The sequence below is a fragment of the Terrapene carolina genome, unplaced genomic scaffold, assembly GCF_002925995.2.
Source record: "Terrapene carolina triunguis isolate 2854851 unplaced genomic scaffold, T_m_triunguis-2.0 Scaffold38, whole genome shotgun sequence".
NCBI lineage: Eukaryota > Metazoa > Chordata > Testudines > Emydidae > Terrapene > Terrapene triunguis.
In genome coordinates this window covers 6909253-6924793 of record NW_020664389.1, presented here as the reverse complement: position 1 = coordinate 6924793, position 15541 = coordinate 6909253, and the positions used below count along the sequence as shown (strand labels likewise).

At 41.1% G+C, this 15541-nt stretch overlaps 1 protein-coding gene across 1 annotated transcript in view; it reads right to left on the bottom strand.

The window, feature by feature from the left end:
• ROBO2 (roundabout guidance receptor 2) overlaps positions 1-13112 on the bottom strand; it is a 632658-nt gene extending 619546 nt beyond the window's left edge. Inside the window, exon 1 of the mRNA XM_029911756.1 lies at positions 12274-13112. Within this exon, the coding sequence (XP_029767616.1) occupies positions 12274-12328 (55 nt within the window). The 5' untranslated portion in view covers positions 12329-13112. The remainder of the gene's footprint in view (positions 1-12273) is intronic.
• Positions 13113-15541: the final 2429 nt, after the last annotated feature.

Genomic DNA, 15541 nt, shown 5'->3' with positions numbered 1-15541 from the left:
GGGGGGGGGGGGGTTTGGATAGAGGGCAGGGGAGTTCGGGGTGGTGGTCAGGGGGCGGGGTGTGGATGGTGGTCAGGGGGGAAACAGGGGGTTGAATGGGGACAGGGGTCCTGGGGAGCAGTCAGGAAGGGGGGGGGCCTGTCAGGAATGAGTGGAGGGGTTGGAAAGGGTGGCGGGGTCCAGGGGCAGTCAGGGGACAGGGAGCAGGGTGTGTGTGGATGGGACAGGGGTCCCCGAGGAGCCAACAGGGAACAGGGAGGTTGGATGGGGCAGGAGTCCTGGGGGGGGGGGACAGATAGGAGGTGGGGGCAGGGCCACGACCCTCTCCCCTAACCAGTCCTCCATACAATTTACGAAACCCGATGGGGCCCTCACGCCAAAAAGTTTGCCCGCCCCTGCCCTAGGGTCAGCAATGTGCCTTTGGCCATCTCCATGCAAAAAATACCCATATTTGGCTGAGTTATAAACCTCTGAAACATCACCATTTGCAAAAGCACAGTAGAAGTTTGTTAGAGCATGGTAGCAAAATTCCCCCAATATTCTGTCTCTACTGAGTCTGCTCCCTCACAGGCTGTTGAGGGAGAAAATAACTGGGGGGGAGGGGCAATAGGAGCTGGGGGACATGGAACAGCAGGGGACATGCTGAGGAAAAAAGACATGCTAGCAGACAAGGACAGTGGGAAAAGGGACAAAAACAGCATGCTCCGCCCCCCACCCCTCCCCCACCTTAATTGAACTCTTAGTCCCAACATTTCTCTATAGTCAGCAAAAGTGTGCATCTCATCCCCTTTCAGGAGCTGGCCAGCATAAAGGATAACAGCCTACTACCAGTCCAGAGATAACTCAAGTGGCAGAGGTCTGGGAGATGGATATAACGGTTCCAACCCTACTAATGAACCATGATGTGGGTATCACTATTTTGGAATTTGGTTTTCTTCAGTTTGCCTTTTTAAAAATCTGGAAAATTACACACAAAATAATATGGTGAAGAACATTAAGGTTGCAAAGCAATCAAAAGTTAGAAAATGCCAGGATTAAAGGTTGCCTATTCAACATTAATTTGGCTATCTTGTTCTACCATTTTTGATCACATAATCTTTATTTACTATTTACTCTAGAAAAGAATTCTCTCTGGGGATAAATCAGGGTTGTGTAGTGATGGAGGTAGTTGTCCGTAGGATCTCTGCTTCATTTTTGCAGAAAGATGGAAGCCGTGTGGTGAATTCGATAGGGGACTGCAGGAAGAGAAAGGAGACTCTCATTGGTAAGGGAGTTCAGTGCTGCCGTGGATGATACCTATGGTGATGTTAGGCAATCAATTGGGCCAAAATATTCATAGCTGAATGTTGTCAGCTAGCCAGTGCCCTACTAAGCATAAAGATAATTAACCACCATAACAAGGATCTATCCATTGTCACTAGGATTTACTTTTGCATTGACAAATGATTACATAAACAATACAGCTCCTATTGCAATTTACTGGGCCATACTCAGCCCAGTATGTGTTGCCTTCATGGAAGTACTTGTGTGATGTAAATGGCAATCTAAATTTCTGTGGTTAGCACATCGCTCGCCCGCGCCGCTTCTCGCCGCCCCCATTGGCCCGGAACGGCGAACCGCAGCCAGTGGGGGCCGCAATCGGCCGAACCTGCCGCGTCAGCAGGTAAATAAACTGGCCCGGCCCGCCAGGGTGCTTACCCTGGCGAGACGCGTGCCAAACGTTGCCGACCCCTGAGTTACACTATTCTTTCCATTTACACCACCACTTATGTCACCACTGAAACTGGCCTTAAATTTCTTTATAATCTGCAAGTCACAAGAATGAATAGCCAAGCCATTCCAAATTAGTAATAAGATCCCTGGCCACAATATGGTTCTGCACTTGAATTACTAATTTTCCTGTAAAGAAATTATGCATAGGGCTGTTCTGATTCCAGTCACTCATCAGCTCTGCAGCACAAATCCCAATTGTTTATAGTCACATGGTCTCATCTTCATAGGACAGCGCATGAGAAACCTCGGACTCCACCTTTGTAGCTTTTTCTTAGGGAACTTCACAAAAATGTTGGGATAACTGTAATGAGATTTTAATTATTCAAACGAAGCAGACTATTTAAAGTGGGAATGGCCTGAATTATGACTATTAAATCATTTTTTCTCATGAATAGGCATCTCACTGTCTAGCCATACAATGAAATGAACCATTTTATTCAAAAGATTTTAGGGGCATCCAAAAATGTTTGGCTAACTTATGTTTTAGATCAGGGGCTCTCAAACTGGGGGTCGGGACCCCTCAGGGGGTCACGAGGCTATTACATGGGGGGTCGCGAGCTGTCAACCTCCACCCCAAACCCCACTTGCCTCCAGCATTTATAATGGTGTTAAATATATAAAAAAAATTGTGTTTAATTTATTTGGGGGGTCACACTCAGAAACTTTCTGTGTGAAAGGCGTCGCCAGTAAAAAAATTTGAGACACTGTTTTAGATCATTTGGGGGAGGTACTGGTTAAGTGATTCACACCAGGGTATAGGATTGAGTCAGATAAATCAAAGAGTTTTGAATTAAAGGGTTTTACATAAATAGGGTTGTACTGTAGCATGTTGTTAATAATTTTGTACGGTTAGTGTTAACTAAATTGGATTGCCACTATTTGAAATCTTAAAACATGCCTCAGGAAAGCTACATACATTGCAGTTTGAGAGAATTCTTTGCAAACAGTTCCATAGAACGTGGTCAGAATCTAGGCTGAAAACTGGCAGAACCAGTATGAAGACCTTTCTGAGTGCCTTTTACCCCCAGCAAAAACAGAAGGTATTAATCACTCAACTTTAAAGGCAGCTGACTGAAGCTATTCATTGAGTTGTGCATTGTCACTAATGTGGCCCCATGAATAACTCTCAACCCCTTTTTTTGTTTCTCTGAGTGGTCTCTCAGCAGCACAATTTTTCCCCTCTCTGAAAGGCTTATAGAAGATGGTTGAAAAGAAACAGTATTGGTAAAAACAAAAGTTTTTGAAGAAAAAGTGGGAACAAAGTGGACATATTAGAGACAACTCATGATTCATGGCTCATACTGTGCTTTGCGCCTCGCTCTACCTCAATACACCCTTTGGTTTTACGGCTGGGTAAGAGGTGGCCAGACCACTGCTCTTCTCCTAGCAACCAATATCACTTAGGGGAAAAGGCATGTTGTCTGCTCAAAGGGGGAACAGAAGAATTCGGGGTCATACAAAGCCAGACACATGTTCTATTGCATTTGATCCTAAATTGATCGATTGTCAAAAAGGATTCAGTAAACACTAAACAATTCTGTTTTATGTGAATCTTAACAATCCATATTAACTAAATATCTATTTATCTACTTGTCAGGTAATTCATTTTCTTTTAATTCAATGCTCCAGCAATCCCCATTATTATGTTTACAGTTTTTGCTTATAACTGCACATATTCCCTTATGTTTCTGGAGATGTTTTCTTTCACACAGCCAGGCACATACATACATGAAGCACATTTTCAAAGGCACAGTTTTAAAGCTCATAGGATTGTATGCTGATTTTTTTTTTTAAATCCCCATATTCCAAAAGCTTGGATTTTATCCTATGTGGAGCTGAATTTTAAAAAACAAACTGTCTGGTCTTATTAGAGGCATGCCACATTGTGCTGCTTAAGAAGATGAAAAGAGTTCATGTAGAAGAAAAGTGCAGAACAAATTTGTAGTTCAGACATTCGCATGAGTGGACACATTCTATTGACTGGCTTGAAATTTCTTAAACTCCAGTCTGGAAACATTACAAATGCAATAGTTTGAGGTGAAAGTCCAGTGATAACCTATAGGGTTCTCTTTCTCCAAGATTTGTTTCTTTACAGAATGTTCACTACTCGATGACTATCCATGTTGTCAAAAGGCAAGTTAACGCACTGAAATTCATTTGTATCATATAACCATATATTTGCAAAAATGAACAAGAACATTGATCTGAATGGAGTTATACCAGCAGAGAATTTGGTCCACAGTGTCTACACAGTGTGCAGCTTAGGATCTTCTCCTCCCACTTTCCAAAACAATAAATCTTGGGCTGAAGCAATCAATGTATGCCATGAAAACAGGCATCCACACTTTCTGCACTGCTACAGATCTAACATACAGTGCTGCAGGTTAAAACTCCTCTTTCCTTTTGCCCAATGAAGAAGCAATACTGGCTGTAGAAGCGTAAGCACCTTGAAAAACTATATGGAATTACAGCTTTAAGATCCATGATTACAGTTCTGATGTACCATTAAAATACTTCTCATAACTACTACTTAACTCTTGACATTTTCACAGCAGTAAAAAAGTACCTCTGATACTCCCGAATGAAGGGTTCCTCTAGTCCACTTTGCAGGAGAAAGATGCTGGCTGATATAAGTTACCTGACATTTTGGTTTTAAAAAGGTTAAATTTTTTCCACTCAGTTTCTTCTGAAATCAATGGCTAGTGATTAACAGAAGTGAACTACAGAGCTTACAGTGCTTTACAACTTGCTGCTGGCCATTTATTCTTTGCATTATTTGCCTGATGTACATTTATGACAAGCACATTACCGATAAAGCCTACTCGTGTTGGCACATTGCACTGCAGTTGCACAGGCAATGCATAAATACATATTAAAAGACTGTGTGCCACATTGGAAATAGTGGCTTAATCATCTAGGTAGTTGCTTCCTTCTGTAAGAAAAGAGATTGTACTTCGAATCTTGGCATGTCAGGCTAACAGTGTATTTCCCATATGTTAGGCCAAGAAAACTGTTACTCCATTTAAACCCATCTGAGAAAACGAAGATGGGGAGTGGTGACAATGACCCTGTGACTGAATAGGAAGCATGCTATGCCAAACCAATGGCTTGAGTATAGAGCACTGGACTGGGACTCAGAAGACCTGGGATCAAATCCTGGCTCTACCACTGGCCTACTCTTGACCTTGGGCAAGTCACTTCAGCTCTCTTTGCCTCAGTTTCCCCAGCTGTAAAATGGAGATAGTGATACCAAACTTCTTTGTATAGCACTTTTAGATCTACTGCTGAAAAGTTCTATATAAGAGCTGGGTATTACTATTATTGTTACTTAGCAGAAGTCTGTTGGAACCGAAGAGGTACAATGAAGTCTCATTAACAGGGAGGAAGATCATGATGTATGACATTCGCAGTAAGTTTGCTCCAAACTAAACTCGGAATGGTAAGTAATACAATATGCCCTTGCAAATGTTGAGGAACTAGCAGTTTTAATGTGCAATTAAAGTTGCGGTAGCATTTCCCACTATTCCAGGAGAGTTGTGCACAACATACATAGTGAAAACTCAAAGCCTACAATCTCACTTGGTTTTAGGCTTTGTGTCAAAACTCACACTGCATTGATCCAAAGATCTGCCAATGTTCATGAGCTTCGGTTATCAGCAAACCTAGGCCAATTTATGGTTTCCTGTGGAACTATGGTAACTTTGTGTTAACTATGGAAAACACATGGTTTTGACAAAAAAAAAAACCAGGTGAAATTCTGTGGCTTCAACTGAGTTAACCATTATAAGTTTTGGGCTTTGTTTGAACTGAACATCAACCTTTACTTGGGGGAGGACGTTTGCAAACCCACCCAGCAGCAAAGCCAAAGAGAAAGTTAACTCAATACCTGGTGAAGTAAAATCGCAAACTTGTGCAGAGCTGTAGATAACAGCTGTCATTAAATCAGTTTACAAAGAAACCATTTAGCCAAATAAACAAACAGCTGGTTTATTGAAGGATCAAAATCGAACACAGATGCAGAAGTTTAGTACTTTTTGCCAGAACATTTTTAAATTAACATAGTCATATCACAACGGTCCGTGGATTCTAAATAAGGACTTCCCTGCTAAAGCATAATGGCTCCACACAGGCACCATCAGCTTACTATGTATGTGTGCTTGGTGCAGTTTCTGTGTTATTGTTCCCACACTTATTTGTATGAGGAATTCTTTTTACAGAATTAAAATCCAGACTGTGACTGCTATCATATGGCTGCATGACAGCACAGCCAGGGCGTGGAGCAGAGAAGCCATAAAAAAGCCCTCCCCTACTTTAGGCACTCCCTCCATTGGCAGGCATCAAGAACTTGAGTGCCTACATAGTCTTAGTACAAGGGAGAAAGAGAGTTGGTGAAGCCTGAGGTGCTCCACACCTTTAAAGAGGGTATGGTAGGATCATGGCTACCCTATTTCCATACTGCTAATGTTTGGAGGCTACATCTAGCAGTATGTGAAGCTCAAGCTGCACTCATTAAAAGGGTGCAGTCATTGCAGCTCCTCAGCATGCTCCCCAAAAAACACATTGTGCCCCCAGTAGCTCGCACCAGAGCAGGCACACCTAGCTTAATGGTGGCTGCAAAAGCCCCAATCTAGTCCTGAACAGAGTATGCAATTAACTCCGCTTCAGAAGAGGAACTCAAGGCAAAAAGCTTGTTATTATTTGCCTTGTGTTTTCTCCCAGTGTTGTGAATTACGGTCAGAGTATCAAACCTTGGCTTTGAATGCCTTGGCTTTAATCAAGCTGGCGTCAACTCTGCAACATCATAAAGACCCTGTTGTCCTAAACTACTCTGTATAACCTTTTAAATCTCAGCCTGGACTCTTTGCCTCCAGTAGGCCAGTGAAAAATAATTCAGCAAAAAGCCTGTGGACCATAAATTAAAAATGAAACAAAGACTTTTTTTCTGAATAGTAGCTAATGTAGAGGGGAGAAAAGAGAGTTACAATGTTTGCAGTGCATGTTCACATACTTGTTTCAAGTCTTACAGGTCAGAATTCTATTCACTTGGGAACCCTAAGTTTACTCTATTCTGAGAGCCCGGTGAAAAGTGAACACATACCTGATACCACGTCTTCCAGGGCTACGAAGACATAGCAACAGGTAAATCACATTCACAAAGGTCACATTCTGAACTAAAACCAGTGCTTTATTTATAGTGATTCAATAAACCACCTCCTTTCCAAAGACCTGCTACAAGTCAAGGCAAAATTCTCATCAGGAATCAGGTCCTAAATGAACAGACCTTGTTTGTTTAATTTATACATTAACTATTCCCCTTTTGTTGTTTATACTTATCATTAGTTTGTTGAGGAAAGGACTGGAGGGAAGGACAGAAATTTACAACTTGCTCTTGTTTTTGGACAAGAGCAGTTATCCATGGTGTGTGCTAAGTAAGATGGGCCTGAGACCAAAGATGACAAAATAAGGCCTCACTTTGTACATCCTAATTCATGTACTTAGTCCTATTCAAGTCAAACAAATCGCTTTATATGAGTTTACATAAAAGTTTACAGAATTAGGCCTCTTTAAGGACCTGCCTCCTGCCCCAATGTTATCTCTGAGGTCAGGTTTAAGGTCAGATTTCTGCATTCCATGCACACCCACAATTTTAAAGATATGATGAGGATGCACCAGGAAAAATTACAAGTGTAAGGATTTTGTAGAGTGCTTTCCACAAGAACAAATATTCTGTATTTTTGCCAACAATCACTCACATACAAGGAATAACATTTTTGCTTGAGCAAATAAAGCATGTATTTATTTGGCAAGTGTGAATACTTCCTTTCTTCCGCAACACAAAATGGAGGGATTCCCATAGAAATGAAGAAACGAGCACCAGTAAGCTAGCCTGCTGGCAAGAGAGAAGTAACATCAATATGATTTCTAAGCAATGGGGCAACTATGGCAATGGCAAGTGTACAGGATTGGGATGGAAGGTGGGGAACCAGTTGGTACGCAAAGAAAGAGTAGCCATGCCAGCTGAGATCACGGAAAAAACCTGACAGTGTTAGGATGGATAAAATAGTAAGTGCTGAACCTGTTAGCAAAGTATTTAGCAAAGATCAACATTTGTATAGTAATTCCAGGGTAATAAATTGATAAAATGCATCAAGCTACATTTAATAATTTAAACTAAACATTTCAGCAGTGGACAAAGCACGTTCTGGGCCATGCTGTGACCCTTCGTATCAGTTCTTTGCCATCCTGAATGCTGAGTCCTAGAAGCGCACTTGCTGGATGGCCTATTCAGAAGGCATATAAACAAGCCTGTGCTTTCTCTTCTTCCCTGAATTTCCCTTCATGCCTCTCTCACTTTTTAAATAGATTTTTGAAGCCTGCCAACTTGTTTGGCTACAGCCCATTAATCCATTAATCTGTTGTATTGCTAAAATGACACTTCCAGAAGCAACACTGCCTGCTCCCTACACAGAAGACTACTTCTGGAAGGATTGATCTAATGGTACATGCAATCCACTGAGCTGTTGCAGAAGAGGTAGGATAGAGATTTAAAACAATAACTGCTTGTATCGTATCCTTTTATTGTGCACCAAGATGAGTTTACCTAAAAAGGAAAGAAACAAGTTCACTATGAAAAGACATTGCCTTTTACACACACACTCATTCTTGGAAATGCTACTGCAACATGATAATTTTCTCATTTCCTATCTTTGCACAGGAACGTATGCTGCTGTGATAGCTAATTACTGTACAGGAAGTAGAGAAAGCAAATATTAAGTTCCCAGTTTAGCAAAGCAGCCAAGCACATAAGTTCTTTCTATTCAGCTAAACCCTTAAGCACTTGATTAACTTTAAGCACATGCTTAAGTCCCCATAATTTCAATAGGAATTTGAATCAATGGGGCTCAAGCATGTGCATAAGTGCTTTGCTGAATCAGGGCCTAAGGAAGGAAAGGCCAGAATACAGGAAAGAAAGAGGCAAACTGTATATCTAAACAGCACTTTACTCTTAATGCATTAAAATGCATACATTCCACAGAATCAAAGGTTATCCATCAACAGCAAAAACCACATGAGAGATCAAGACCCTGTCAGCACAAATACTCGTTGGAAGAATATATTCTAGCTTTATATGTAATCTGTGTCCTCTGATGGGCAACTGTGATCTGGATGAGGCCACAGATGTTAACCCTACTGTTGAAAAAGGGGAGTTAGGAAAAAGGGAGGCAGAAGGCTTGAACCTCCATTATAGATATTTTTCCTTATGAAAATAAATACCTCAAAAATTTACATACAGAATTATAGGGGAACATAAAATTGTGCTTCATATAGTGTTATTTGTACATGTGTTTATTTAACACCATCAATCAGATGGAAGTGTTGCATTTGCAGTTTGCAATGGGACAATGGATTAAACTGAGTCTTGGTATAAAAAGTTACAACTTCCATTGAGGCAAAGAATTGCACCGAGGCTCAATTTGGCCCAATAAGAATACTGGGCAGGGCTTAATGTTCATGTGTAATTATAGCTATTCACAAACTAGAATGTTTGTGAACTTTCCTGTTAGTCTTTGCAGCTTTTTTTCAAATCATTAGTAAAGCTTGAAAGAAAAACTAATGAAATAAAATTACATTGAATCAGCAGTTTTAACCCTGACTTCCAACTGGTTTATTTTTGGGTGTGAACTGTGGTAAAAGAGAAATTCCATTTTTTTTCAGAATTGGACCCAATTTGATTGCCAAAGGGAAAAAGAGGGAATTATAGTTATTCCCTGAGCAGACTGCAAAAGGATATGGGCAGGGCTGCAAGAAAATCATAAGCACAATTAAAAAAAAAACACCCCATTTTCTGTCATACTCCTATAGCACTGCAATTTTCTGGTACAACAAAAGCATAAAGAAAAATTACCACCTAAATCTGCACCACCATCATAGCACTGTGTAGTGCTACCTGTAAGTCACTGAACTAATGTCACAGCAAGGGAAAGAATAGCCACTCTCTCTCAAACCCTACCGGATGTTTCTCTCCACTTGAAATTCAGGCCAAGTAAGTATGTTAAGAGTGAGCCTTTAAGGAGGGGGGAAAAACCCACAGGGATATAGCAACTGAGTGGGTGCTGACATAAGTTTTGTTTTATTTCTGACAATGTTTGTGGGTTTTTTCTAAGCAACAATTCAATTATTCCCAAATGTGTGTGTGCTTCATTATAATGGTCTTTAATTTTATTTGTAATACTTTTTTTTCAAAGCAACTGGTAGCACCATGTTACCCTAGGGTGCTACAATCACAACTATGCATCTTTGGGGGCAAAAGTGACAACATGCCAAGGTTGAATGTCAGTGTTTCTTCAAAGTTACTTTTTAGCAATTTTGACAATAAGAACTTATCTGCAGTTTGTCATGATATGCTATCCACAAGGCATTACACAACTGTATTTTTTAAAGCCTGTTAATGTAGTCAGTGTTGACACTGCCCCTGCAGTATCTTCCAATGAAACAAGAGAGACTCACATCTATTTTTGGCAATTTCCTCTCATTATTAGAGGTCCAGTGCTGAATTAGTTATCTGCTTCACCTGCCTGCTCCCTTGTCCTATAATGCTAAATCAGAACAAAGGTTCTAGTTGTGTTCCCCATGACAAAAAACAGAATAAATTATGTCTTGCTTCTGTAGTTCCAGCAAGCTGGTTAATTGCATTTGTTTCATATACCTCCAAACAGCCTGGTACATTAATTACATTCTGTAACACCAAGCTCCTCTGGTTCCCTCTGTCACTTCCACTGAGTAGTTTAATTGTATTCCTTCTAGATACATACCATTTTTAAACACATACTAATATTTACATGTCTGTATTATGATGTTTACAGTTTTTATATTACACACACACACACTCTCTCTCTGCCTTGGTTGCCTTAGATTTGTAAATTGTGATAGGTTTCACAGGAAAAAATCCCATTCCTGTAACAAATGATGCTAGAGGTAGGTGTTTTATCAAAATCCTTTTATTGTGAGATGTTGCATACTGATTAGGATGTACATACCATATACAGAAACTTATTTTCTTATCAACAGGCCAAACTGTAGAGTCAATTGCAAGGCACATTATACAACTCCATGTGAAGCAATACTTTCTCATGTCTCCTGCTCTTAGCTTTGCATTTGTGTGTTTTGCCTACTGCCGTGCTGTTGGGCAGAGATACTCAAGTTGCCTATGCTGGCAAACAATTTCTACAGTAGGTAAGATGATATCACTGCATCTTCACAGAGAGGCCTCACTTTGATTCTGATATATTAAATGTTTTTAAGCAGCAGCTTCCTGCAACAAAGTTTGCTCCCACAGACAGGCAAAAATGGCCAGTGTCCCAGACCGTGAATTAATCTAGTGTCCAAAAGCTTGTTTAAAGTTAATATCCAAATGATCCAAATTAGACAGATAGAACAAACATTTGGTACCACTACATACCACACACATAGGACTTGTTGTAATATATGCATATGTTCTCCAGTAGTGTGCATACAAATACTGTATGTAACATACTATGTATTTCTGCACTGTGCAGCACAGCAGCAAACCATGCTTTTTTAAGTGCTTCAATCCTATCCTTTTACTAAAGTCTCTGGACTATTAAATTACAGTCTGCTTGCCATATAATGCTGATATAATCTTTTTTACCCCTCAGCTTCCTTCACTTGGCCACCACAACAAGCACTGTAACACAATCCCAAAAGAAACCCTCTCCAAAATGCTGCTGAGTTTAATCACAAAAAAATCCTGGGATAATTGGTAAAGATACAGAAACTGAACAAGAAGAAGAAGAAGAAGGAAAAAAAACCTAAGCAAGAGTATTTGCCTTGATAGACTAGGGGGAGACACTTACAGCACCTGGACAGAATCCTTTGAACACTCACATCAGAGTTGTTTCCTTCCCCCCCCCCAGTAGCAAGCCTGGCTTCCATACTGTACTTTTCTCCAGTAACACAACCCACTTGCACACTACTTTTGATAGCTTTCCCCTACACCACATCTTACAGTCAGATTTCACACCCTTTAATACATTCCCCTGCCTGCATCAGATTCAAACGGATTGTTTAGGAGCTCACAGCTGCAATTTTCTAATTCACCTCACTTGAATCCAAGGAACAGTTACCCTGTTTTAAATCAGTCTATTCTCTACCTAAAAGTTCAGATAGAGGACCAGGCAAAATAACAATAGCTGAAACACAGTGTTACCTCCAAGAGATTTACTACTGTGGGTTCTTCTCTTGCCTTTCTAGCTTAGACTGATATTTTTCCATTCATGACCATTAAGTTGGCAAACAGGAAGGATTGCTTATTGGAAACATATATGCTCCCCCAATTGCTATTTCTTTACCAGAAACAAACTTGATTAATATCCCATAACATTAACGCTAACTGCTATCATCCATGTGCTGTCCCCAATCAAATTCAGATGAAGAGAAATTCTGCAAAAAGAGATGACAGATTTTTTTTCTAGAACTTACCATAAACTTGAAAATATACAAATCCAAAGAGCAGGAGTGGCATCAGCAGACCCATTTTGACATATTAAAAGCAATCCAGATGGCTTGAGACACCAATCCCAGAGTGACACAAAAAAGTACCCAAAACCAAGAAGAGGTAGGTCCAAAAGTTTAGACTTTCCTAGCAGCTAATTAAAGTGAAGGGGGGAATCTTAAAAGCAAAAGCTGCAGATGGCAAGGTCTTGACGATGACACTTTTAGATCCATCCAGATTAGCAAAGAGAGCTCCAAAGGCTTCTGCTTTGCACACACAGCCTCCTAAATTCCCACCAATCCAGCTCAAGCAGAGGAATTATTCAAGTGTGTCTAAGACTCTCCTTAGGATCCATGGCAATCCAAAGCCAAGTTCTTTCTTCGGAAGACAAGAGGAAAATACTTTGAAAAAGGACCTGATTCCTAGAAAGTGTTCCACAAACTTCTCAGCACTTTGCAGGAAAAACATTGGTTGGGTTTGGCTATTCTGCCTCCCTCCCTCTCTCTCTAATCAGTTCAATCTGCAGAGTTCCTCTCCTAACTTCCTTCAGGGATGGTTAGGCAACATTCTGCAGCAGAGATTTCTTCCCTCAGCATCCCCCAAGATACTCCCCCCCAACTAGAAATAAAGAGCAAACTGCTTGAGCCTAGTAACTCCAACGTGCTGCTGCTGCTGCAGGAGGGTGTGAGCGGCAGGATTGCCGCTGCTGCCGCTGCCGTGCTGTTGTGAATGGGAAAGGCTCAGTGGAAAGAGCGGAGCTGGGCGGTGAGTGTGTGTCAGGCACAGCGTGAGTTTGTGTGTGAGCGCAGCACCCTCCCGCTGCAGCTCGCCCAGGCGGCCCCGGCAGCCAGACGTCCCAGTCCTCCTCCTCCTTTCTGCGGCGGCGGCCCCGCCGACTTGCAAAGAAGGGGAGGAGAATGAGAGCGGCTCCCAGTCTGCCTGGGGAAGGGAGGAGGTGGGGTGTGGACTAAACCGCTGTGCTCCACACCCACTCCTCGAGAGATGGGGGCGGCAATACCATTAGGCAGCTCTCGGTCCCTTTCTTTTCCACTCACCCTCCCCCCGGCGCACACACACACACTTGGGTACAGGGGGAATTTACATGATTGCTCCTCACTGCGTCCCGTTTAATGGGCAGGTAATTTTCTCGGTGAGTGATTTCCTGGAAGTATTCCCTAATGAGTCCTCCTCTCTCACGCACACACAGCGCCTTGGAGTGAACCCCATGGGTCCCCCCCCGATTTTTCTTCTGACCCCCACTCCCTGGGGAAAGGGCTACGGCCCCGCTTCCAAAACGAACCTGGCCTGACCCGCAAATGTGTATTGCTGGAGCATTTGTTCATTTCACAAAACACGACTGTCCCACTTTCCCAAGGTCTGGCCAAGACCTCGCTGGGGCTCTACTGCCCCCAGATGCCTCGGGGAGAGGGGAAAAGTTTAGCAGCTGATCCTACCTGGGATCCACTGGGCGTTAAAGGAGGGGAAGATATGAAACCCAACATGGTTCGGTCACGAAACTTTAAGGGGCGATAGGAGAATCTCAGCCAAAAGGGGGTGGAGGGAAGGCTACAGAAAACAGCATTTAGTAGGACCAGGGGTTGTGGGGGGGAAGAGATATAAAAGGCAAATTAAAGTAGGAACAGAAACCTGCATTGCGTAGAACACAAGGTGATCAGGTAAAGACACAGTTAGATCAAAGGGGTTTGATTATTTCCAGTGTCTTTAGTGTAAACAGTGTGGTTGAGACCACGTGTGATCACAGACTAGCTGGTAGCTATTTGATGTTTGCACTGATGATTAGACAGTGGGTTACAGGAACACACACAGGTCCCTGAGCCAAAAGGAAGGTTGGACGATGAATCTTTAGTTCCCCCTACTGGAACATAACAGGAAACAGCCTCTCTTTGCTACTTGAATATCCTCCCTTTTGTTTCGGTTTAGGCCTTTTGTGCTACCCGGTAATCTAGGATCGTGCTCTTTTGTACACACACTCACCTCTGTATAGCTACAGAGATAGTAGATTATTTACACAGACGTATATGTATATATCATATCTGACTAGAGGATAATTCTGTACACTAACATAATGCTGTTCTATTTACAGCACAGTGTACACACACCCCATGAAAATACTAGTGCTGAAGAACTAGAATAAAAAGTGTACTAAATTGTCATGGTACTCTGAAAGCCTTTTACACAGTGTGCAAAAGCTTGAAACTAATGTATTACTTTCCATTCATTTTTCAGTGAACATTGTACTGCAGAAATGAACACATTCATCTTGAATTTAGATAGCTGTTATGTTTGTAACAGGGATATTGAGGCTCAAGATTCTTTTAAAGAGCTACAATAGAAACCTGTTAAATGGGGGAGGGGAGAGAATTACTCTTGCTTCACCAAGATTAACAATGTGTCTTGTCATAAGGACTTTCTTACCTTCTTATGTATGTTTTGCCTTGGCACATGATACATTTGTTCTCTGAATACATCATATTTTTCATGTCAGTTTACTGTGGCATTTTCCTTTGAAATGTACTAGAATTTATTCTTTTAGTAAGTTTGTTCCTCATTTAAGGAACTACATTACATTTATGTAAATGATACACTGGAGCTTATTTAAATGAATACTTGTGAAATATGTATCTTTTACTGAGAGGTCCAAGTCTAGCTGGAGTTAGCTTTAAAAAGTCACAGATAGAATACAAACATCAAAATGGCAGTGTAAATGTATTTACAACATAAAGTGTATTGGTTGCCATCTGTAAACAAGCTATAGCTGTTGGATACAAACCTGTATGGCAACTCCAGCCTCTTTACGTAAACCAGGGAACTACATTATCCTATAATATGCCCTGCAGATAAATATATATTTTAATACATCTAAAGACTATTTTGTATAGGAGGCTATAATTAAAGCTAATTAGGGCAAGGTGATGAAAATGGTCTTCTTTGTCAATGTACTTCTGAATTGGCAATCCTGGAAAACCATCAATCACCTGTTTTACAGCAATATGTAGAACAAGACATGAAATATTAATCGATATTTTCCTTTGCAGTGGACATTTCAAGGATTCTATCAGTTAAAGTTACTGACTTGTTTATTATAGAAAATTTAAAATCAGAAATGGGCTTACACTGCTTTTCTAATAAATGCAAAATAATTATTTGAAATACACCAAATCACTTTATGGTGATTTGTATAGTTGATACAATCTTACAAACCCTTAGCCACACTGCTTATAATTTATTCACTGG